The following is a 24,896-nucleotide window of genomic DNA, read 5'->3' on the forward strand; positions in this document are numbered from 1 at the left end:
GAGGATCAAAGCATTCTTTTTACCAGTGGATCAGAGACATCATGGTGGAATGTGCTTATCTGGTACAAGCTAAATGTTTAAAGCAAACACGAAGCTGTAGTATGCATTGACGAAAAAAAAATTTGTCTCACGACTGTCCCACGTAGGTCCGCTTCAATTCCAAGCCGCGACTCCCAGTTCCACTTACACATTGGTGCTCTGCGCTGACCCTCCTTTCTTCTCATAGCGGGCTCCTCAAGCCATGCATCCATCCAGCCAACAGAACTGACCTTTCCGTGGAACAAAGCAGGGATGTAAAAAATGTTGATCATTGCAAAAAAATATGTGCAATATTATTTCTTAAGACAAAAAAATCGCACTGAAAAGATTTTTGAACAAATCATTCTTGAGGACTAAATACAATGTCAAAATGAAATTGATATAACTGAATTGGGAGAGATTCTTCAGTGTAAGTCCAGTGGGTGCCTCCTGAAACACAAACCTGTAACACGGTTTGAGGATCAATGATCAATTTGGAAATGTTGTTTATTTTTTTAATATGTACTGTATAGTAATGATTCTAGAAGTGGCCTTTCTCGCAATTTTTAGTCCCCCTAGAGTCCAAGGTGCTCTTAGCACCTGTTAATTGCGCCTGACAGGCCCGCCGAATGTCTCAGGTGGATGTTCTGAGACACCATCTCGTCAGCGCAGCGTGGACCCCCCCCCCCCCAACTATGATTTTTTTTTTGCTTTTCACAACAAAGCGCCAACTACTCTCAGCCCCCCTGCACGAATGGGTACATCCTCCCTCCTTCAATGTGTGTGCGTTTTCAGGACCATTCCAGTGCTACACCCTCCTCCTCCTCCTGCCTCTCTCACATGCACTTTCACATGCACATGTACATCAGACGGACCTCCACTGCACTGATCAACAAGCATGGACGCTCGGCATTCTGCCCTTCTGGTCACCGGACTTGTGTTCCTCCTTCACTGCTTTGCAGGTGAGTGAATGCGCTGCTTATCGCAATGATAGGGAAAGTCTTTCTCTGAAAAGAGTTATATTTGGGCTTTATAACACACATACAAACAAGATCAGCAGTTTAAATGCAGAAAAAAAAACTTTTTCTTGCAGGTTCTGTGTAAACTAAACATGAGTCATTCTATTGCTAAGAGTAATTTTCTGCTTTAAAAAAAGTGCTATAATAGTTGTGTTTAAAACATATTTGATTGTGCACACTCCTACATTTGTAACGTACGGTTGATATAACGTTTTAGTGGCTGGGCAATGTATGATGAATTTCTTTTTTAATGTAAAATATTACCACGCCATGACGTGTGCAGGTAAACTGGAAGATGATTCACTGTATAAAGTGGCTCCCATAAGCTGGCTGTGTGTATTTTTAGCGCTGCACAGAAGTTCTCTGCTTTCTGTCAGCTCCCGTCTGACCCGAGCAGTACCCTTTGGTCACATTTCAGTGAAAGAAGTTCTCAGTGTGCATTGAGATGATTTTAATTAATTATTGACATGATCCGAGAGAAAAGTAACCAAGGTTTGCTGAGCGCGTTATATTGTCTGCAAAAAGGTTGAGCGTTTATTTTGAGGGCTGCGCGGCTTGAAACCACGGCGTTAACGGCGACTGCGTTTCTGTCGTTGATTTACTTGTTTGTGTGTCACATGCCGTGGATGCTTAATGCGGCCTCCGCCCATGACCAACCTTTCCTCTCTTTCAGTCTCGGACTTCCCTCCCGCCCTTCTTATGCCTCTTTGTCTTTGGTCACTTTTCCTTACCTCCTCTATGTACATTGTGTTTGTTCATCTTCCGTTTCGGGTCAGCATGACCATTATTCACAGGCTCTTACCAGCTACCACCTCCCTCCCCAGGCGTACACACCCCCACATTGAGTAGTCACTTCCTGGACCTCACCCAACTCACTGACCCAGAGTTATTGATAACACCAGCATTTAACCATTTTTGAAGACAGTGGTTCACCAAGGAACTAAGTTAAAGTAAGAGGAGTAGTTTCATTTATACCATAGAGAAAGGTTGGACAGTCTAATCTCGGTTTTCGACCATAATCTGTTCCAGAAACCGATTCGAAAAATGATTTGGTTGAAAACCGAAACATTTTCTGTTATTATAAATCTAAGTAGTCCTTTTTTAAAATCGTGATTGAACAATACAACCAAGCCAGCTCACAATGGAACGCTACAGGAGGATAATGCGTCACAAGCAAGTGACGTATACGGAAGTAGAGGGGAGTCGAGTGTGGCATTCAGGTATGCTCAGTTTGGTTGATTTTTCGTTCTAAACCAAGGCATTAAAATTTTTGGGTCAAAAATCGAATTGGTCGAGAACCAAGACGGTTGAAAACCGAGGTTTGACTGTACTCTAAGAGCATTTTAGAGGTCAATTATAGGCGAGGTGTCTGTTTGAATACTGGCTTGGCCAAGTATTGCTCAAACGAGTGTATGACTGGATGTGAAATATTGGTGGTGCTCAAAAGAGCTGTAGGCACATAATAGCAGCCACACTTTTTGGTCAATCTGTTCCAGTATAGCTGTAACGACAGAACCTAGTTAAAAAATCTGATACATTATTATTAATGTTCATGCATAGTACCAGAATGATATTTACTTTGAAAAGAAAGTTACGACACTTGGTCGTTAATTTGCGCGGGTAAACAACTTGTTGCTTGGAATCGGCTCCGGCATCTGGCGCACTGAGTGAGCCACTGTGTGGGTCTATGCATGTCCGCATGAGTCGCTCATCTTTTGTCTGTATCATGACATCAGAAGAAAGGCAGCCAGGATGCTGAAGTACAGCAGTGACCCAGAATATATTCACTTCCTGTGACATGAGCCAATCAAGCGGGGCCAAAGACTTGGCTGATGTCAAGAACTTTGCTGTCTGCTCCACATGGTGACAATAAACGACCTTGTTCTGCCGCAGCATGTACAACGTAGGCTGAACGGATCTGCCTAACGATCAGCACAGCGGAACAGTGAAAGCCCTTAAATCGAGATTCTTTGCAGAACATTTTCTCTTAGTCAAGAGATGTCTTTTCATTTGTCACCCTTCTTGGGAAATGGTGCCATGTGGAGGTCTTTAGTTCATGTCGTTATACATTAAGTAATGTCATCAATATTTTGCGGTTTTTAAAATAGCTAACCAATGCCATGGTCCTGTTCATTTCAAGATTAACTGTGATCACAATACAATACAATACAATACAATACAATACAATACATATTGATTTATATAGCGCTTTAACAACATCTTAAGCTCCAAGAAAGCGCTTAACATGGATAGCTATCATATACATTTGAAGGTGTCGGACGTAGTACAAAGAAGTACAGATGACGGCTGAAGAAACCTTTTCATCGATGAACCACCCCTGTACGACTGAGAGCTTACACGGACGTAAACTGCTGCTGTGAAATGTTAATTTCTCCACTGCGAGACTAATAAAGGCAAATCCAAATCCAAAGAGTACAAGTGAGTTTTGAGATGGGTTTTAACAATGCGCAAGCGAAGGGGCTTGTCAACTGTTCAGTGGCAGGTCATTCCAGAGAGTGGGACCAGCAACGGAAAAGGCTCGATCCCCTCTGAGCCTCCGTTTAGTTTTTGGCACATCTAATAACGTCTGGTCAGCAGACCTGACGCGTTGGGAAGGTATGTCGAGGTGGATGAGCTTGGAGAGGTCAGGATGAGCGAGGCTATTTGGCTCCCTCATACAAGTACCAGTCAAGAGGCGAGCAGCATTTTGGACCAGCTGGATACACTTCATGGAGGATTCGCTGACTCCAAAGTAAAGCGTATTACAATAATCGAGCCGAGATGTGACAAAGGCATGAATTACTGATTCAAGGTGCTCATGAAAAAGGAGAAGTTTTTTTTAGCCAGTTGCCTAAGATGAAACAAAGCTGAAGCTAGCAATGCTAATCACTGTTCTCGATAGCAACATTCCTATTATAGTCATTTTTGACGTGGCTGTGCAAAGACTTCGACACGTCGCTGTCTGGACATTTTACTGCTCCTCAGACCTAAATAGTTTATTATGACAGTTAGCTATTGCTCCCACTTTCTATTTTCCCAACTGCCAGAGACGAATTGCGGATTAATGCTGTTCATGGCAGTTGCTAAATATGACTCATTACTTTCAGGCATTTTAATCGCAGGATAAAGTTGGAGTCGTTTCAGTCACATCACATGTGATTAAGTAATTGGGCCTATTACCGAATACTTTCAAGAATCCCTTGCTCAAATTCTTGTCATTGAGCTGTGTGCTAAACAATATATTTCTTTATTCAGCTTCGTGCTGCGTTGATGTGATCTCATTCAACAGCTTCCTCCATCCAACACCGTAACTCATGTGCAACTCAAACAGCATCAGTCTCACCTTTAGAGGGCAGGAATTCTTGGAATAGTGAAACATGATACACAATAAGTTCTGACATGAGTTTAGCTCACTAAGTATTCGCATATATTCGATAAGTAACAGACATTGCGGGAGATCGCTTTTGATTTTAGTCATTCAGGTTTGTCTGATACTTTGGTCAAGTGTATGTGCTTCCAACTTGATGAGACGTTTTTAGTGGGAGCACTCTTCTAGTTTGACTGTGTCCCACAAAGTAAAATCCATGCAATGTAAGCATGGATAGAGCCCTGACCTAAAACCCATCAAATACATTTGGGTTTGTTATAACTTTTTTGCTTGTTTAGTTCCTTGTGAGTGTGAGTGCCAGCAGTCCCAATACTTTGGGACACAGGCTGGGATGTCCAAGTGTTAATCTTCCGAAAAAAAGTTCCCACAATTGTTGTGGGGTTTCACATTAACTGCCAGGGAACGTATTTTAGGCATAGTGCATAAAAGTCATTGATGGATGAAGATGAGATTTACTATCTTGACCTTTTTGGCAACACTACTATACATTCATTAAAAGTGTGACCAATAATTTGGAAGAATGAGTAAGAATAAAATTTACCTACAAGGCAAAGGTTTCCTTTTACAGTCTGATCCTTCCACTGCTGTAAATCTTGTCCATTATCACCACCAATAAGGTCAATAGCGAGCAGTGCTGGAGGCTGATTGGTGGACACAGCTGCTTTCAGGACTTGTGCTGTTATCATCACTCTGCCGCCTACCTCTATTATTCTGCATCAATTTTGAACAGCTTTTAAACAATTCAGGTCCTGTTGAATGACATGTTTACGGAAGCACACATTTGTTTTGTCTCTTGAAATAATTAAGGAAACAAAAATGTCATTACTGCTTTAGATAGTGTCCAATAGATTTGTTGGTTAAAATGGAAGTAGTGATGTTTGGGTTGCAAACTGAAATCTGTATTGCCTGTTAAATAATGATTTTAAAATAATCTGACCGTTGCTAGCTGCATTTACATGACATAATTGCATAGAATGTATCGAAACACCAAATAAAACATTGTATTACAAATCAGACAAAAAATAAATTGGTCACTTACATCGAATGAATGACACCATTTATCTTGAAATTTGCAAACATTGCAAATTCAGTGGTAAACATTTTTTTCACCAAATAATATTCCCACGGATACCATTGGGATCAAGTGCTCCCTTTTGTCGACAATGTAATACTATCTGTAAAAAGAGGATTAAAAGGTTGTCAGATATGACTGGTACCACTTTCAGCTCCATCCTGAGAGCAACAGCTGCACACAACTGGTGACTGTATCATGAACTCTCCCTCAGACTTACACCTTTTCTTAGGAAGGTAATACAAGACATAGATTGTCATAAATGCTGATGTATACGAACAAGTAAGGCATTGAGAAGCCTTCGCCAAGGCAAAATGTGAGAAGTCGTTTGCAAGTTATACCAATACTGGGATTTATTGATGCCAAATGACTCAAATCACCATGTCCATATTTATCTTGATCCTCAACCAAAACGGCATGGCTTTTTCCTTGACTCGTGAATGACCAGTTTTTGTAAAAAGAAATATTTCTATTGGATATACGGGAATGCTGATTTCCTCCTATGCTCCAAAAACGGATAATGTAATGGAAGACTTGTCCCTAAATGTCATTGTGAACGTTTGTCTATCTATGCGTGCTATGTGATTGACTGGCAACCAGATCGGGTTGTACATCACCTACTGCCCAAAGATTTCTGGAAGAGGCTAGAGCACATCCATGACCCCCGTGAGGATAAATCAGCTCAGCTAATGGAAGGCTGAATGGTTCTGCTTTGAGGATATTCAATACTGTCCGACTCTGCATTAGCGCTAGCAACGGCAAAAATGTTACTGTTGAGTGGACCATGACAAAAATGCTCAATCCAGACACGCTGAGGGTGTTGGTCATGTACATGATTACGAAAACAATATCTTTCTATCCAGCTTTTATCTCCTTCCTGCGGATAAGCCATAGCTGATCAATAGCTGTGGTTTTTCAAATGCAATGGTAACACAAGACTACAAATGAATTGAAAAAGGCGCTACAAGTTCAATAATCAGAGAGTAAACCGACATTCTCCTCATGCTCTTTGTTGTTTTGACTTCGTATTTCAAGTTCAACGGTCAAAAGGTGACTGTAATGACATTTCACAGCCCATCAGTTCAAAACACAAACAGGATGAAGAGTTCTGTGGCATCTGCAGATTGTCAGAGGGGCAAGTGGCCATACCTTTAAAGACGGGGGAAAGGCAGGAAGTCTTCTGACGTCTTTGCATTTGCCTGTTTTGCGAGGTTGGCACTGAAGTTGAGTGACCCTTCTCTGGAATGAGGATAATACCGTCATGAGTTCGATACACTGGATGCCATAACAATGATAATAACGATCACGATCCCAGGGTTGAATACTCTTCATTTCTCCATTGGTGTGAATCGAAGTGTGAATGCAAGTTAGATGATCTATATGTGCCCTGCGATTGGCGACCATTATGTTTACCCCATTTTTCAGTTGAGCACCAATTATTATTGTTCTTGTATTATTATTATTATTATTATTATTATTATTATTATTATTATTATTATTATTATTATTGTATTATTACTGTATTATATGTATCTTCATTATTATTATTATTATTATTATTATTATTATTATTATTATTATTATTATTATTATTATTATTATTATTGGATTGGATTGGATTTGCCTTTATTAGTCGCACAGTGGAGAAATTTACATTTCACAGCAGCAAAGTGATGAAAGGAATGAAAGTAGAAAAACATAATACATGAGCTTATTATTATTATGTATTTCTTATTTATGTATATAAATATTTTTTTAACGTCGAGTAGTAATACAAAAGTAACTCCAGTCAGATTATTTGACAGGAAAAATTTACGCATTTGACTCATCATTACTTAAAAATGTCCACATTTTGGACTGGTTATCGCCATCACTGTGGTTTTTGCTCCCCGCATGTGTCAAAGGTGGCTCAGTATCCCCGAGGGGAGGCAGTTGTTCTTGTTTGTCATTCACACTGACGCCAGTGCCACACGGTACACTTGGCTTTCCCAAATGATGAACATTCCAGGGAGCTGCGTGGGGTGTGAAGTAACAAATGTAATGGACATTCCCAAGGAGAAGATTTGGAGTGGTTGCGAGCCATGTGCTACAGCATACACCAAGGTTTAAAATGCCAGCTCTGGACCAATTTTGTGAATCCATTGTCAATTTTATTTATTTATTTATTTTTAGTCTTCTCATGCAAGACTCTTACAGCAAGTATCATGTTAAATGTTAAATTGGAAGCCTCATCACAATGAAGGGATGTGAAGAATGGTGTTTTCCAGCATGCGCTCTGGCCCTAAATACAACTATAATACGACTAGGGAGGACAGTGTTACACTTTTTGGCATGTAGGTTTCACCATTCTGAGGCTGTAACACAGGGGTGTCCAAAGTCGGTCGTCGAGGGCCGCCGTCCTGCCTGTTTTCCAGCTCTCCCAGGAGCAACGCACCTGATTCAAATTCAGGCAGGACAGCGGCCCTCGAGGACCGACTTTGGACACCCCTGCTGTAACACATCTCTATATGTGAATGTGACGAGTTCAGGGTGCTGCTCGCCTCTCTGACTTTGTGTGCTGGGATAGATTTCCGCTCACCCGATCCCTAATTACGACAGGTACTGGCTAGTTGGATTTCATTGAAGTTCTATAGCTGTATTGAAACAGGCTTCAGCAATGAGACTACATTTTCTACTAAAAAGTAGAAAAATAAAAAGAAGTCTCTTCACAGAGCTGCAGGAAGTGCAGACATGAGCCTGCAGAGCATCAAGCTGACACAACAGTGCAAGGGAAATGTTTATCCAATACTGTTCATAGATGGTCCAGATTACCAGACTGCTCCTGTGTGATTGACATCATCCAATATGCACGTTAGTGTTTCCCAGGACCTTTTTATGGTAGCCGGACCCCTTTGGCTAAAAAAAAAACTTAAAAGAAAAACAGTCAGATGGATATTTATTTGCAAATGAAATTTAAATTCAGTTTGACAGGGCGAGTAAAGAAGAATACCAGAGCAAGTCTGCCATTGTGTGTCTTATCACGACTTGGAGACAATGTGTCAGGAAGTGTACCGCTGGTGGCTCTGTTGAAAGGCACAGACTGCAGTCGAGAATTTGCAGTCTTTTTTTTTTTGTAAATACAACATACATACATATCCTGTACCACTTATTCTGTTCAGTGCTGCAAGCTAGATGGACTCTTTGTCAGCTGACATCAGCTCAAAAGCAGATAACACCCTGGACTAGTCACCACAATGGAAGTATCCATGCAGATTCTGAAACTCTTGAACTAGCCCTTCATTTCCTTGTACCGCTGCTCAATATTGTATGGATAATATTACGGAAAACATGAAAACTAGTGGCGGGCCGTGCATGTCCCTCCTAGGCCTTCAGTAGTGCTATGTCTGAATCAATAAGCTGTAAGTGTGGTGTGATATTACTACAGATCCACTAGAAGACGTTGTTGGCCAGGAAATAACTTGTGACTTGAAGAAACTTAAGAAATACTACCATTAAACTGTTAGAATTTTTACTATGAATGTGTGGATTCATGATAACAACATGAAATTGCAATATTATTTGCTATTTTTGCTAGCTTCGCAGCTGTCCAACCTTTCTTAATGACGTCCATCTTGGAAATGGCTTTAACAGTATACAGTAAAGTCTCGTTATATCGATATTCAAGGGAGTCCGAAAAAATATCGTAATTTTCTCCGTGCGTGCATAGAAATAGTATCTATATATTTTCTCCGTGCGTGCATAGAAATAGTATCTATATAACCGGGACTATCGATATATCCGATATCGATATAACGAGACTTTACTGTATCCAGTAAATCAACACAAAAAATATTTTTCAATGCAGCTAGCTAGCTCTGGTGTGCTGGCTCTGGCCAGTATGCGTTTATCACGAGCGGCTAGTGATACTATGATTGGTTAGTGACTAGCCAATAATGTGAATAGCCAATCATAATTTGCCAACTCAAACTCTGATTGATTAAAGCAACTGTTTCATCGCCCTTGATTTTTATGCCCCAGAGCCTGCAAAACCGATTGTGAAAGCATCCATTTCTGACCCTGGTAACAAATGATGGCTACAATGTGATTGGTTAAATGCTTAAATACGAAAACACACATCTGGGAGCAGCGCAACAGGAGAAAAGCAATGAAAGGAAGCTGAAAGACAAGTTGGAATTATTTAAAAAGAATTCAGGGACAAAATATAATTCATATTAGTGTGTGATTCAGATATTTTTAGGCCAGCAGTGAAGGCCTTGAAGGCCCTGGTGACCTACCACTGATAAAAATTTGTCCCAGGACCCTGCACACTGACAGAGATAACTCATATTCAGATGTGTAGCTCAGTGTATTGTGAGCCATTTCTCCTAAATCAATTGGGAAAAACTCCATCTCAACTTCGACTCTCATGAGGACAAGGTGTATCAAAATTAGGCGGTATACCTATTTTGACTTTTTTTTTTCAATGTAGCGATCAGTTCGAGAGGTTCCAAATGGATACATGGATGTGATGTGCTGAGACGAGACTCCTGTCGGGAGGGTTTGCGGCTCTGCTTAATAATGGATGTTGTTTCCTTGAAATAATGCTCCTAATGCCCATTACAATGCTTTTAACCTAATGCAGCCAAGCGGGACACAGACACGGCCTGTGCGTCTTGACTCGACACAAAGTCAACTGATGTGGCTTCATCTTGTTTGGTTACACTATGTGGTTTCGTTTAGAGTACTTAACCTTCATGGTTTTGACTCAACAGATTTCACGTTACCCCTTGGAAGATTACAGGCACTTTGCGTCATATATCTGCATCATGTAGTCACATTTGGGGATGGAGTTTCTTGTAATAAACACCCATGCTTATCCTGATATGAGAGACTTCTTACATACGTTTGTTTTAAACACTTATATTAGATTAAGGCATCGAATTTACCCGTTTCCATTTTAATGTTGACTAAAGCACTGGATATCCTTTCCTTCTCCTGACTTCAAAACAGTTCTAAAATATCCCAATGGGATAGAAAATATGTTGTCTCTCTTTTCAAGTACTGTACATCTCAGAAACAGTTGTTGATGATGATTTGACTGCTTTGTGTGGAATTTTACATATGGGTAAAAATGCCCCACAATATAATTAACGTGATTTCTTTTTAACATAATATGAGGGTTAATGGGGGATGGGGCACTTGACTATGAGGCAAACATGCTAGCCTCGATTCCACCATGCTAAAACTTCTTTGGATATTTTCAGAAATTGTATTTATTTATTTATGTATTTATGTATTTATTTATTTATTTAGTTAGTTACAGTGAGACCTTAACTTACGAACTTAATTGGTTCCCAGGCGAAAAGTGTGTATCTCAAAAAAAATCCCATAGAAAACCATTAAAATGGGAATAATCCGTTCCCGGGTTTCCATAAAATATACTTTTCAACTAAATAAGTCTTAAAACTACACACAACATACCTTATTCTTATAATACACTGCATTGTATCATAAAGTCACTTTATTTACATTTGTGATGGTCATTTATGGCTTGATGGAATGGCGTTGGAGGTCGAAGGCCAAAGGCAATTGCTGTTTGGAAAGAGAGGCACATTACATGAAGACTGTAATTAAAGAAATAATCTGTGCTGTAAAATAAAGTTTTATTTACCTTTTTGATGGTCATTGATGGCTTATGAAAGGAGAGTCACCTTCCATAAGGACTGTTGGTAACATAACCTCTGGTGCTGTTCGGTCGTGTGCTTCCGCCGAAGATCACTCCGCCAGCCGTGGTGGGTGTGTATTATGAAAACAGTGCTTATTATAAGTTTTAATTTTCATAAATTTGACGTTTGTAAGACGAAAAGTTTGTAAGATAAGGGGTTTGTAAGTTGAGGTCTCATTGTATTTAGTTATTTTTTTTCTTTATTTTGAATTAATTTATGAATGTTTTAATGTATTTATTATTATTTTTATTTAGGTAGCCATGTATTTATTTATATTTCTTACTTTAAATAGTATTTATTTATTGATTCATTGATTTATTTGTAATTGCATGTATCAAACAGAAAAAAATACTTCACTTTTTGCTATGAAGACAATTCAGTCTAGCATCATGAAACAGGGTTGAATTTTAGTGGTTCCAATGTATGTGGCAGTGCAGATAAAACACCATTTGATCATCAACCTTGGTGGAAACACCAGAGCAGTGAAGTCAGGGAAAAATCTCACAGGAGAACCAGTCTATCTTTAGCCATAATTTTCCCAGAGCAAGGAATGCACTCAAACTTGTGCTCTCATGCTTGAGGGCCATGTCATGGAACGTCTCTACCACACCACCGCAATCAGCCCTGTCCGAAAATATTGTCCCCTGTTGGCCTTTCCCATATTTCTGAGCTCTTCATGTTATTTTACCTTGGCCTTCTTCGCAGCGGGCTCGTACGTGGATTGTTCGGAGCGGTTTGGGACGTGGGAAAGAGGATGGAGTGGGCGTTTGTACCAATATGACGACAGGCATGGAGAAATGCAATCACACAAACAAACACGTATGTGTATGAATGCAGGCCAACATAGATTTGAGGCTAATTTATCAATGTTTTGGTTTTCTTTTCCCCCAAGTGGAGAGGGTCACTGAGCTGGACATGGGAATAGTTTATATAATGTCAAAAGTCAAGGTGTTTACATTTGTATGTGTAGATGTGTATATGTGTGTGTGTTGAGGCGGAAGTATAGAAAAAAAGTGAAACTTGGATGACAAGGATAGTTGGCGATCATTAATTCAGGGCCTCTCACCCACCGTCGTCTGAGATAGAATGCAGCTCACGCCCAACCCTAATAAGGATAAGCGAGATTTAAAAAAAGATGATTTGATTTATAATTTCAAGTTGAACACAGTAGAAATTTCTTTCAAGGAAGATATAGTTAAAAAAACTGAACAAGAACTAGATCTTAAGCCTGATCCCTTCGATTCCCTTGAATATGTCGTCCTAAATCTCAATATTCTGTGGGTACTGGAATTCCAGTGACAATGACAAAAACCCTGGTACTGAAGTGGACAGTTTCGCACATGGTCTGGCAGTGAATGAGTTAAAATATTTTAGTGACCGTAAAACACAGTACGCCCATAAAACTGCTTCTTTTTCTTCAAGTGTTTGTTAGCATGCAACACGCGTATCCTCCCGTCTCAAATTCTGTTTCTCCGACATTATCACATAAGGGGTGCTCAAATTTTGGCGGTCCAGTAACTTGTCAAAGGGAAGAATCTTTCCAAGGGCTCTCAAATAACCCGACCACCAATTAAACAAGGGCAACATGGATTGTCTCGGTGTCATAACAGTTGTGACCACCCGTGCCCCTCCTACCTCCTTGAAGACAGATCGGAGTCTGGCGGGCTGAGAAGCGAGCCAACATCAGTACGCGATGATCTTCATGGCAGGTGGTTTGTTGAAACCCAATATGGAGTCCGATTTGCCTCAGAAACCAGAGAAGGAACCTGCTTTCCCGCTTATTTCTCTGCCCGTGTGTGGTCCGCTCTGATCGTTGCCACTTTATTTACATTCTCTGCATCCTCGCTCTTCTTCGCCTTAGAAATAGTAGTTTATCCGATTGGCTTGTTGAATTGGTAATGACAGTGATCGGCTCTAGACTCCTGCAGATTTTGGCATGACGTAAAGTTTCTGTAAATTCGTTGTGACAAACTCCATTTTTGCCGAGGAATCACAAGAATGCAAAGTTTACTGTCCGTGCGCATGGTGCATCTGCTTCAGTCCGTCACTTGTTGTCCATACACTAGGAAATAAATGTCACCTGAACTCCCCACTGCGTCAACACCTTACTTCCTAGTAACAGTTCATTGAGATGTTTTATGCTTGGACCTCTGCCATCTTGATGCTAAATTTTCCAAGTCATGTAAATCCGTCCATTGTTTTCAACACTGCTTCTCTGCTTCAGTCTCACGTGGAAGTTGGAGCCAATCCCAGGGGACCCCACCCCACACAAAAAAAGGCAGTAAGTCATACAACTTGGACTCATGCCCACGCCAGCTGCACGATCGTCCGTTATTTGAAGTATCGCAATAGCAACGGCCCAAATGCAATTCATCTTTATGCAAAATGCAAGATACAGGCCGGCTGCATAAAATATTTTCCACACTATAAGGTGCACTGGATTTTAAGGCATATCTTCAAAGGATGGTGTGTTTTGAAAGTTTTTTAACATACGGTGCTCACCGCATTATAAGGCGCTACCGTAGAGGCTGGGTTTCGTTATGCATACATTAGATGGTGATCCTGAATATTCCTAGGTTTTATCAGAGTTTATCACAATAGAATAATAAATATAATTTTCAGAAATTACCAATCTTCCTTCTTTAACTCATTCACTGCCATTCACAAGTTTACTTTGGGAATTGAAAATATGACGTAGAGCGCCATTCCCGAATTTGTTCGGGTTTTGTTTTTTTCTTATTTGGGTGCCGATAAAGCGCTGGCCATGGCCTCTGGCAATGTTTTTTCCCTCCCACAAGGGGGCAGCATTTCCTTTTTTCGATGTTACCGCTTTGTTCCAGATTCAGCTGTTGTTAAATCGGTATATAAATCAATGTATATACATATTGCATTTTATTTTGGACAGCTGCACTCATTTCCAGCTCATATATCTCCAGACACATAGAATTTAGGAATTAACTGTTTTTTTCTAATGAAAGAAGAGAGTCCAAGGTTTCTTACGCTGTAGTGAATGTTTATGTAGAACTAAAACGCAATATTCTGTGGGTCCTGGAATTCGAGTGACAATGACAAAAACCCTGGCGCTGGAGTGGACACATTTTTTTCACGTCTGGCAGTGAATGAGTTAAAACTTACGTTCCTCATAGATTTTCATGGAATATTTTGGATTGGAAACGTTAATAATAAACAATTTATTTGTTAATTTGAGACACTAAATACAAAAAATCCATGCAAAAAACACAAACATTTCCATTTCCAATCATTGTGCCAAAAACAGAAAAGTAGTTTGACAGTAGTTGTGAGACCTGTTGCGGCTCAATATTACTTCACATATAAATTGCAACGGATTAAAGGGCGCAGGGTCATCTTTTGAAGAAAATGAGGAAAATACATTCAGTATGCGCTTTTCTCCCTAGTTGTCACGGTGATGTTGGAGAAGTGGCCCACTTGTACGCAATGATTGCAAAGACACATGGGAACTGTTTTGACTTGCAAGGGGAAAAAATTGCTTAATACTTATACGTAAAATGAAACCGTACGGCAAGTTTTAAATCCAAGTGCAAATAGTGTTGAGAGAAGCACGTCAGTCTGCTCCAAGAGAGTCCACTTACCAAATGCTATTTGTGAATATGATGATCGGCCAAGTTCTCTCATCTCCAATTGAGTTGCTGAGACCAAACAACAACAAGTGTGGTTGTCAAGGATGGAAGCCTCTCCATCCTCACTCCAAAGCACAAGCGTCTGCTGTTTAAGCCAAAGATACCACTGAGTGACAGATAAACCACATGTATGGTCAGCGTCTATTTACCGTACGCATAGATGGCGATCGAGTACTATTTAAAAGACAAGCAGGAAAACATGAAAAGGTTTCAAAATACAAATTTTGGTCAATGATAACACTGTCACTTTTTTGTGTTGTCAAAAATGTACATCATTGGATGCACCGATGGACTTGGGGTGGACAAACACTTGACATCTGTGTGTGTATGTGTGTAGTATTTCTTTCAGATGTGAAATTGGCAACTTCTGGCCTGGCGTGCATATAATGGCATGAGCAGTCCATCATTTATGTCTGACAATTAAACTTTTGACAACGACAAAGAAATATAGTTTTTGTGTGCTCAGTGTATGGGAATGTTGGCTTGAACTCTGAATCTTTAGTGTTATGTAGACATTGAGAGGTCTTGAAAAAAAATCATGTATATTTATCACATTACAGAATATGTGAGCAGCCAAATGGAGCAGTGGGTGGGTTTTGGAGAGGTTGTGCATTTTTTTTTAATGCCCCGGGGGTGCGTCACAAAGCTTTCATGTGATTGATGAATGTATGACAATGCCTTTAGTGTCTATGATTTCAAGACTTTCCCATAACATTCTTAGGACCCATTATGCCAAGTGGTGGAAGACCGAAACTAAGTGGAGACTACTGTTGTGGCAGTAGATCTTCGTGGGATGTAGCGCGTAGGGGAGGGGGTGGGGCATCATTGTGTTTGTCGATTGTTCTCAAGTTTTGTTGCCAGTAAAATGGCTGATGATGGAGGGAGGTTGTACAAATTTCATTTGCTTTAATTGCCTTCAAGTCTTCAGCTTCAACTTGATGTGAATTTCCATCTCACTTTTTTTAGCATGTTATGATAATGTGTTTTTCATAAGAACAAAATGGCACTCTACAATATTGACTTCCGTGCACCCATTTTAGGATCCATTTATCCTCACAGAGATCGTAGGGTGTGCTGGAGCCTACGCGACCTGATGTCGGAGGGGAGGTACACCCTGCCAGACAATCGCAGGGCACACAGAGACCAACAACCACACTCACTTGCGTGTTTTTGGAATGTGGGTAAAAACTGTAGTATCCGGATAAAATTCGAGCAGGCCTGGGGAGAACATTAAACTTCATGTCCTTTTGGCTTTTCCCTTCAGGGGAATCAGTGTCCTCCATCTTCAGAGGTTTGATTCGCATGTTTATTTTGCTTTTACATCGGATGCCCTTGCTGACACAACCCTCTGCATTTATCCGGGCTTGGGACCAGCACAATAAGACACTGGCTTGTGTCTCCTTGTGGCTACAGAACAATCAACTGTATGAACTTAATAAAGATGAAGATGCTCGATAAAAAGCCAATGACAGCAAGGATAATAGTCATCTGCAACATTCAAATAAAGTAAGACTACTCACCATTTGATGACAATGCTTTTCCTCATCGCTAAAGCCGAACTCAAACCTTGCACCTCTGCACTGTGAACCGACCATGCTAACCGGTCCACCAAGGTGCCACCCACATTTCCAGCCGTTTTCCTGATATCTTAAATGCACCACCTACAGATTGAGGAAAAAAAGGTCTGTAAACTTGATTGATCACCGATTGGCCTTTTTTTCCCATTTTGTCTTTGCATACTCATCTAGTAACATCCATATTTTCTTCCTTCCCTACATTATATGTACACCGAAGTAGTAATTTCCCATACTCGCCTTTTCTCTGTCTCATGTCCTGATGAGAGGCGCTTCTATTCCCGGCGCGAGTTGGGTCAACGTGCTGTCATACTGTAGTGTCATGTAAGCAAACAAGCTTGATAGGCCATTGTTATTCTTAGATGGGACAGGATTTGAAACATGTCGCAGAGCCCCGAGCCTGGTGCCAAGTCGAAGGGACATGCAAAGTGGATTGAAACAAGATATCCTGTCGTTATTTGGATTCGTGGAAAAAGAGGGGAAGAATTTGACTGCCTGGGGAACCGTCCCATGTAATTAACAATGGTGAGATCATCTTCCGGGTTTGTAACAATAGACTCACGTGTCAGACTTTATGTCGGAGTTGAGGGAAAACTGGAACAATGCTCCACTGGCATGTCAATATTCATATACAGTGACACATTTGATGCAACAAATTAAATGCTTCAGTTGAAAGAACAGATTCCGTTCACACACTCTGGAATGCACGGAGTGGGCGGGTGAGTTCAGGTCACGGGGATGCTGGTACTTTTTGCCGACATACAGTATGAAGAAAAGGTTGAAAGAAATGACTATTTAAATTTTATTGTTGTCTGGGTGTTGCCAAAAACCTCCCATTGCATGCCGACACAATTCAAAATCAAGAATCATTAATGTTTGTTACTCTGCCCATTTACCCATATAACCGCCAGGAGTCTATGTGTGGACAATTTTCTCCACAATAAAAAATTCTGTTAATGCAAAATATAAATTTTTAGTGCAGGCATATGTTTGGAGTTGGATGGAAACCAAGTTAGGCAAGAGTTATACTCCAGAACTGATTGAAAAGTCTGTATTGGAATTCCACTTATGTTGAGGTGAGTCGATGGCGACCATCTTTGAGATGAGGATTTGCCATCTGAGTGGTGCACTGCAGCTTTAATAAGGCGTAACTCCAAACTGATTGAAAGCTTCGAACTAGCACATGCCACGTCTCATCTCATCTCGCGGGCCTGTTAGAAGTCAGTCTGGCCTACGGTATGTCTTAAGCGTTGAATCGCAAAAAAATAATGCTTCCTAAGCTGTAGAACTAATGCTTCAGCGAGTAGAACTTTATGTTCTGTCACAGTTTTAACAAATGTCAAAGAAGGTCGATCGTCTGAAACTATTTCCACGACCTTGTTGGAGGTTAGTATGTTAACAGATAATGTTTACTCTGAAACCTTGCATTTCTGTGGACAGGACCTTGGGGGAGGGGGGGGGTCCTGCAATGTTGATTTAATAGTAGTTTTGTCAACCCACGATGGCTAAAGGAGGAGAAGAAATGGATTTGGTTGGAGATTTATTGTTAAAGCCATTTTCAAGACATACTTTTCAAGATGAAATGGACATCATTAAGAAAGGTCGGTCAGTTGTTTCCTGGCTAATGGTACCCTCTAATGGACTTGTAGTAAATCACAACACACTTTTTTCATTCTGGATTGAATGAGATATAGCGCTACTGAAGGCCTAGCGATGAAATCCACGGCCAGCCACTCCAGAGAAGGGCCACTGAAAATATAGTGTTGAGGTTTGCGGTTGTCAATTTTGGTTATTTTAGGCTATTAGCGTATTTTACAAAGATCCCACGGCATATAGCTATATTTTACGTTTTATGACGCGCGCTGAATATTCAGGAAGTCTTGTTTTCGAGTTGATGACGATACCTGACCTGATGTCACGTCTGGAACGCCCCTGACCGAGAAAGTGACACACAATGCATTTTGGGTACTTTGTTTGGTCTGAAAACTTCATGTTGATCCGTGTTGATGGCGAAATTAGAAGGAAAACATAAATAACGCGATGGTGAATCGTTGTGTGTTGCACCAAGACTACTATTTGATACGAGTTGACACAAATTCACAGCAGACAAATCAGCCCATTTCCAACGGAGCTTTGGCGCCATCTTGTCCATTTTCCGGGAAGCTACATTGGAGTCCTGACGGCTCAATTGATACGGAAGTACTTCTTTAATCGGTTGCAAATATTTACGATTTCTACTTCAGAACTATTTGAATCATATTAATAACTGGATGAGTAACAAGAAAGCATCGTCTCCGACTCTGAAGCCATTGTTTTGATTCTAGAGCAAGGTACGACATACTGGCATGACGTCACGAACAAGGGGGTGGGACCTTGTGAAACTGAAACTTTGAGGTCAATTTGAAGTAGTTTTGGGACATTTTAAGTCATTTTTATTTGTGTTTTTCATTTGACTAAAAATATCAGCCTGCATGTTTTGGACATTTTAGATGCCATAAAACGTTTTTCTGATGTCAGTTAGGATACAAAAAATTGCTGTCGGTTGTCCTTTAAAGTGTATGGTGTCGTCGAGACGGCCAACACAGAACATCAAAAACATCAGAATATCTTCATCAACAATCGTTTCCAAAACAGGTCGTTTCTTGTCATACCAAGAGAGACTTGTGTGAATACAATGAGAGGAACAAATAGAAGGAATTGGGTTAACACATATCTGTAACCACATCCACACAACCACACATGACTTGTAAGACATGTTATACAATCACACAAGGAAATAAATTGCTCCTCGATTTGTGTCCAGCCTCAAATAGGTTCCAAAAGATTTCTTTTTCTATTTTACGTCCCAATCACAAAGCCCAAGCCTATCCGCACACCATCACAGAATAATGACTCAGGGTAATCATTTCCACCCATTCGACAAGAGGGTCTTATCTGTCTTGGATGGGAAGAGGGCTGAAAATGCTTATTTGTCATTTTGTGTCGACCCGGCTTCAACGGAAAGTCACAGATCAATTGTGGTCATCTTGTGGGTAATCACCGATTCAGCACATACATTTTTTTGTCTCTGCATCCAAAATGTGTGAAAATTAGTTTGCTGGCAGGAAAAGAAACTTCCTCTCAAGTGGAAGCTTAATGTTTTTCTGTCATACTGATTTAGGACTATTATCGCCAACTGCACCTTCCCCATTGAATATCATTGATTTGCGGCCTTGTGTAATGCCAGCTACTCCTCACTCGATGTACAGTACATAAAGTACAAGTGACATTTAACACACACAGTCTCCCCAAAATAGGCCTTCGGTAGCTGTATCAGGTGGAGGAAGTGGGGCGAATGAATATCTTGCTCGGGGTGAGTCAGCATTGTGCTTCCGTGGCTAATGGGTAGGAAATGTCCACCTAGGAGATTCTAATTGCATCTTTTGCCCGCCCAGCTCCATTAGGCCCTAAATGGCAACAACACACAGCAGGAGAGTGACGGGCAGGTGGGACTATCCATAATGGAGATATTCTGAAAGGAGAGGGGTGTACTGTTGTTGTGTTCAATGTTTAAGTTTCTCTGTAACAAGACGAGGTGTTACATAACTAAAAACAGCAAGCGTAAATGTGTGCTTGGTAGATTATTTCTTTTTGTCACAATGTAGCAATACAATTTTAAGGCTTGCAAAGATTGTTTATTTCCCCTGAGCAAACTGTGCAGCAGACTGTGGCGACTGGACACCTAATATTGCAAAATTATATACATTGCAACATTTTGTAGTTCTACGTGTACGTTTTATATTTCAACTGTTTTTCCCCTTTCTCTTAAAACAAAAACTGGGCGTTTTATTATGTATGAACCATACATTGACAATGATGGACTTCTCTTTGATTCATCATATTTCTGTACTTTGCTTTTTTAGCCACTTGATTTTGCTCATGAGGAAATTAGTTTCAGTTTTCATTTTGTGACAGCATCTGAATAACTTTTCTGCATTTGTAATTGGCTGCCAGTCATGACAACTAGATGGTGAACACTGAACATTGCACAAGAGTTCAGAAACATTTGGCACTTCCCTCCAGCGAGTAAGATTTAGAGCAAAGAAGCTTTGTTTTATCAGTACCATACATGCATGTCTTTAATGTTTGTGCATCAATGTAGCTTTTCCTCAGTGAAGGCTACATTTCACGTGAGCTTCTTCTTTTTCCATCCCTGTGACCATAACACCATGAAACTGGGAGAACATACAAACTTCACACAGGGTGAAAGAATCAAACCCTACTCCTCTGCACTTTGAGGCTAACCAGTCACACACTGTTCGACCTACTCCAGTTTAACTCATTCACTGCCAGACGTGCAAAAATGTATCCACTATAGTGCCAGGGTTTATGAGCCTGAAACGAGGACGGCCATCCAAAATACAATGCAATACATACATATTGGTTTATATAGCGCTTTAACAACAGCTGAAGCTGGAACAAAGTGCTAATGATGTCCCCTTGTGAAATGGAAAAACATTTCCAGATGTCCGGCCAGCGCTTTATCGGCACCCAAATAAGAAAAAAACAAAACCTGAACTAATTCGTGAATGGCGCTCTACGTCATATTTTCAATTCCTGAATGAATCCGTGAATGGCGGTGAATTAGTTAATTTCCAGAATATAATCTTACAATTTTTTCATTTTAATTCTTTCTTTTAGAATTTCGAATGATGCCAGCCAATGTTGATCAACTTGAATAGCCTCTCACATTTTATGTTTTTTTTCCACCGTTAAACAATGGAATAAATGAATTTCCCTTAATATTCTTTGCACAATGCTTCATTATGATAATATGATTTTGCCCGCTCTTTGTAAAATTAAAAACAACATACATTTCTGCCTTTACACACTGTCGGCATTCACAGTCATCACCATGAATCTCAAATTTCAGCCCAGGTAAATCCCGTTCCCACTGATGAGGCATTGTACTGAGTTCCTATTATAAAACTTAAAAAGAGTATTTATACTGCACATTTGAAAGATGCGTCATCAGGAGAGCTCAGAAGGGGAAAACCACTTGTCCTGTCGTGCCAACCGAGGAGGCAACAGTGGGGGCACTATGTCGCATGTAAAATGCGTCTTTCCTCCTGCCAGAGGGTGACATAGTGGAATGCAGCACACAAACGTAGACAATGGTGGGCGGGTGCCTCATTCTTTTCATAGTGTCTCTTCTTTGTATTTACACCGCTGTGACTATGATGCACATTTGCTTTGCTGTATTTCGCCTCCAAGAACCAACAAATCTGCGATAATCATTGCTACGGGTACTTGTGCCTCATCTCACTACTTTTATTTTTTGTTGTTAACTTTGTCTTTACAATTTTGCCATTATATTTGCAGGGTATTAAATAAAGCTGTTTCTTTTATCAACATGAGGTCCAGCAGTCTTGACTTGAGGTGTTGTTTGTTTCAATCCCTTTTTTTTCAACATTGATTTTTTTAACTCATTTACTGCTTTTCACAAATTTATTCAGGAATTGAAAATATTGTATGATGTCGAGCGCCATTACCGAATATGTTTGGGTTTTGTTTTTTTTTTTGTTTGGGTGCCGATAAAGCGCTAGCCGTGTTTTTTTTTTTCTCCCTTCCACAAGGGGACACAATCTCCCCTTTTTCCCTGTTAGTGCTTTGTTCCAGGTTCAGCTGTTGTTAAAGTGCTATATAAACCAATATGTATTGCATTTTATTTTGGACAACCGCCCCAGTTTATATAACTGCAGACCCATTATAATTTAGTAATTAACTTTTTTCCTGATGAAAGAAGAGAGTCTAAAGTTTCTTACGCAGCATTGAATGTTTATATAGTCCAAAAACCCAAGAATTTGAGTGACAATGACAAAAACCCTGGCATCGGAGTAGACAAATTTTTGCAAGTCTGGAAGTAAATGAGTTAATACTACCCCCTCTCCCCCATTTAAGAAAAAAGATGAAATTAAATAAAATGGTGACACTGGCTATGCCGAATGTTATTTTGAATACAGTTTGCACGATGTACTAAAAAGGAAGGCTTTAATTAAATTCTTTGTAAAATTGCTATTTATAAAACTGATTTTTTTTTGTGACAGCATGGGCAGTGGTGGAGGTGAGCACAGAGGACAGGGTGGAGGTTTTCAAAGGAGATACAGCTCAGATCACCTGCATGTTCACCTCCGATGATGGCATCGGGGCTTTGACCATCCAATGGTTCTATGTGAGTTTCCTGACCTCACACATAAAGACAAAACATCTGCAATAAATGCACGCTAACTTGAGTGTGATTGGCACCAATTCCCATTTGCAGGTGTCGAAAACGGGGGAGAAGCAGAGCATTTACTATCAAGACGCTACTATGCAGGTTGTGGAACGAAGCACGTCGTTCACAGATCGCATCATGGTTAATGTCACGGTGGCCACCGGAGAGGTGGTGTTAACCATCAGAGACGTGCAGCTCAAAGACCAGCTTGAGTTCATCTGTCTCGTCAAGAGTCTGACCGACGGTTTCTCCGAGGGACACACCAAATTGCTAGTTTTCGGTAAGCCGCAAGATGATACCGTGGTGAATCAGGGGGATGAATGGTTTGAAAACTAATCTCATTGCATTTTTTTCCTTCAATGTAGCAATTGTGATGTAATGTGAGATACTTTTTCCTTCCCATGTCCTTTTTATAAACAAAAAAAAAAAATCCATAAAATACTATCTATTACAATAAGCAAAATCAAATTTCTTTCTATAAATGTTTTCATTTATAATCTAACATTTATGCTGAAATGAAGGATGAAGTAATAAGGGTTTATTTGTCTACTTTAACTTGCAGTCTTTCAAGAGTTCAATATGTCAACTATATTTGATTCCACCACACAAGTGACACCAAGAGAGTAACATGGCCGAAACCCCAACGGATAAACAACATGAATTGGAGTTTAGCTTTTTATGAATTGACATTATTTTCCAGGCGATGGCAAGTACAGTTGTTCACTTCTTGATTGAGTTGTTATATTGCACAGAAAGACCAGACTTCCCAACCATTGAGGGTGTTCAGACGGGCATGTATATCCATGAAAACACACTGTCCAAGGTACGCAAACCATTCCGATACTTTATGCTAACATTGAAATCATCATAATTGATTTCATTTGTCCTTTTTCCAGATTGGCTCATGCGAGGTCAAAAATGGCTTCCCCAAACCAAACATTACATGGTATCGAAATAACGCACCAGTCCAAGGAGACAGTGACGGTGAGACGAGTGACGGATGTGATTAATGACTATCGCAGCTCAGTTACACGAGTTGACGTTCTGTGGATGTGTGTTGCAGAGATGAAGATCATGCCCAGCACCACAATGGAGTCGAGTGGTCTTTTTTCTGTAAGGAGTGAACTGAGTCTAAAGGTGATGAAGGAAGACAAAGACGCTCAGTTCTACTGCAAGGTCACCTACCTCGTCCCAGGAGGAACCAGAATGACTGAGACCAACCGTATTAACATCACCGTCTACTGTGAGCCTCACGCTTCTGCTTGAACACGAGTTATGTAGTTTCTATGCACTCAGTGCCATATTTTAATTTCTGCAAATGGATTGGATTAAAATCAAAACCAGTTCAAAATGGCCATTCAAATATAGCGTTGGCTAAATAAGGAAACAATTTAGATTTTCCACAAAAGAGACTTCATCTCTTAACCCGTCACCCTGTGTTTCAGACCCGTCCACTGCTGTCAACCTATGGGTTGAGTCACCAAAAGGCAAAATTAAGGAGGGAGATTCAATTATGTTTAATTGCTATGGCAACGGTAATACGCCATCTTCAGTCTACGTCATCAAGCACGGAGAAGTAAGCAACTTTCCACTCAAACAGGTGCCTGGAGAAACATGACGATCTAAAGGACAACCGACACCACTTTTTTGTTTCCTGACATCAGAAAAACGTTTTATAGCATCTAAAATACCCAAAACACGCAGGCTGATATTTTTAGTCAAATGAAAAACACCAATAAAAATTAAGTTAAAGTGTCCCAAAACTACTTCAAAATGACTTTGGAGATGCCGAGTTTCAGAAGGGCTCGCCCCCTTGTTCGTGACGTCACGCCAAGACGTCTTGCCTTGCTCGAGAACCAAAACAATGGCTTCAGATTCGGAGAAGATGCTTTCTTGTTAATCATCCAGTTATGAATTTGATTCAAACAGTTCTGAAGAGGAAAGCATAAATGTTTGCAATTGATTAAAGACATTATTCTGTGTTATTTTGAGGCATCTGAACTGAAATGTAGCATCCCAGAAAATGCACAAGATGGCGTCCAAGCTCCGTTGGATATGGGATGATTTGTCTGCTGAGAATTTGTTGCAGCTCGTATCAAATACTAGTCTTGGTGCAACACAAAACGATTTACCATTGCGTTATTTATGTGTTTTCCTTCTAATTTCGCCATCAACACGGATCAACACGAAGTTTTCAGACCAAACAAA

General features: G+C 40.3%; 1 protein-coding gene across 4 annotated transcripts in view; it reads left to right on the top strand.

The window, feature by feature from the left end:
* The first annotated feature begins 820 nt into the window (after window positions 1-820).
* Window positions 821-24,896, top strand: part of mcamb (melanoma cell adhesion molecule b) — a 39,913-nt gene continuing 15,837 nt past the window's right edge. For 3 of the 4 annotated variants that reach the window (XM_089012969.1, XM_089012970.1, XM_089012971.1), the window contains exons 1-7: window positions 821-980; window positions 22,522-22,646; window positions 22,737-22,968; window positions 23,441-23,511; window positions 23,585-23,672; window positions 23,752-23,931; window positions 24,134-24,264. In XM_089012969.1, the coding sequence (XP_088869095.1) occupies window positions 917-980; window positions 22,522-22,646; window positions 22,737-22,968; window positions 23,441-23,511; window positions 23,585-23,672; window positions 23,752-23,931; window positions 24,134-24,264 (891 nt within the window). In that variant the 5' untranslated portion in view covers window positions 821-916. The remainder of the gene's footprint in view (window positions 981-22,521; window positions 22,647-22,736; window positions 22,969-23,440; window positions 23,512-23,584; window positions 23,673-23,751; window positions 23,932-24,133; window positions 24,265-24,896) is intronic. The other variant, XM_089012968.1, reaches the window with a different exon arrangement.

Source organism: Hippocampus bargibanti, linkage group LG14 (genome assembly GCF_051943395.1).
Source record: "Hippocampus bargibanti isolate YZ-2025 linkage group LG14, ASM5194339v1, whole genome shotgun sequence".
Taxonomy (NCBI): domain Eukaryota; kingdom Metazoa; phylum Chordata; class Actinopteri; order Syngnathiformes; family Syngnathidae; genus Hippocampus; species Hippocampus bargibanti.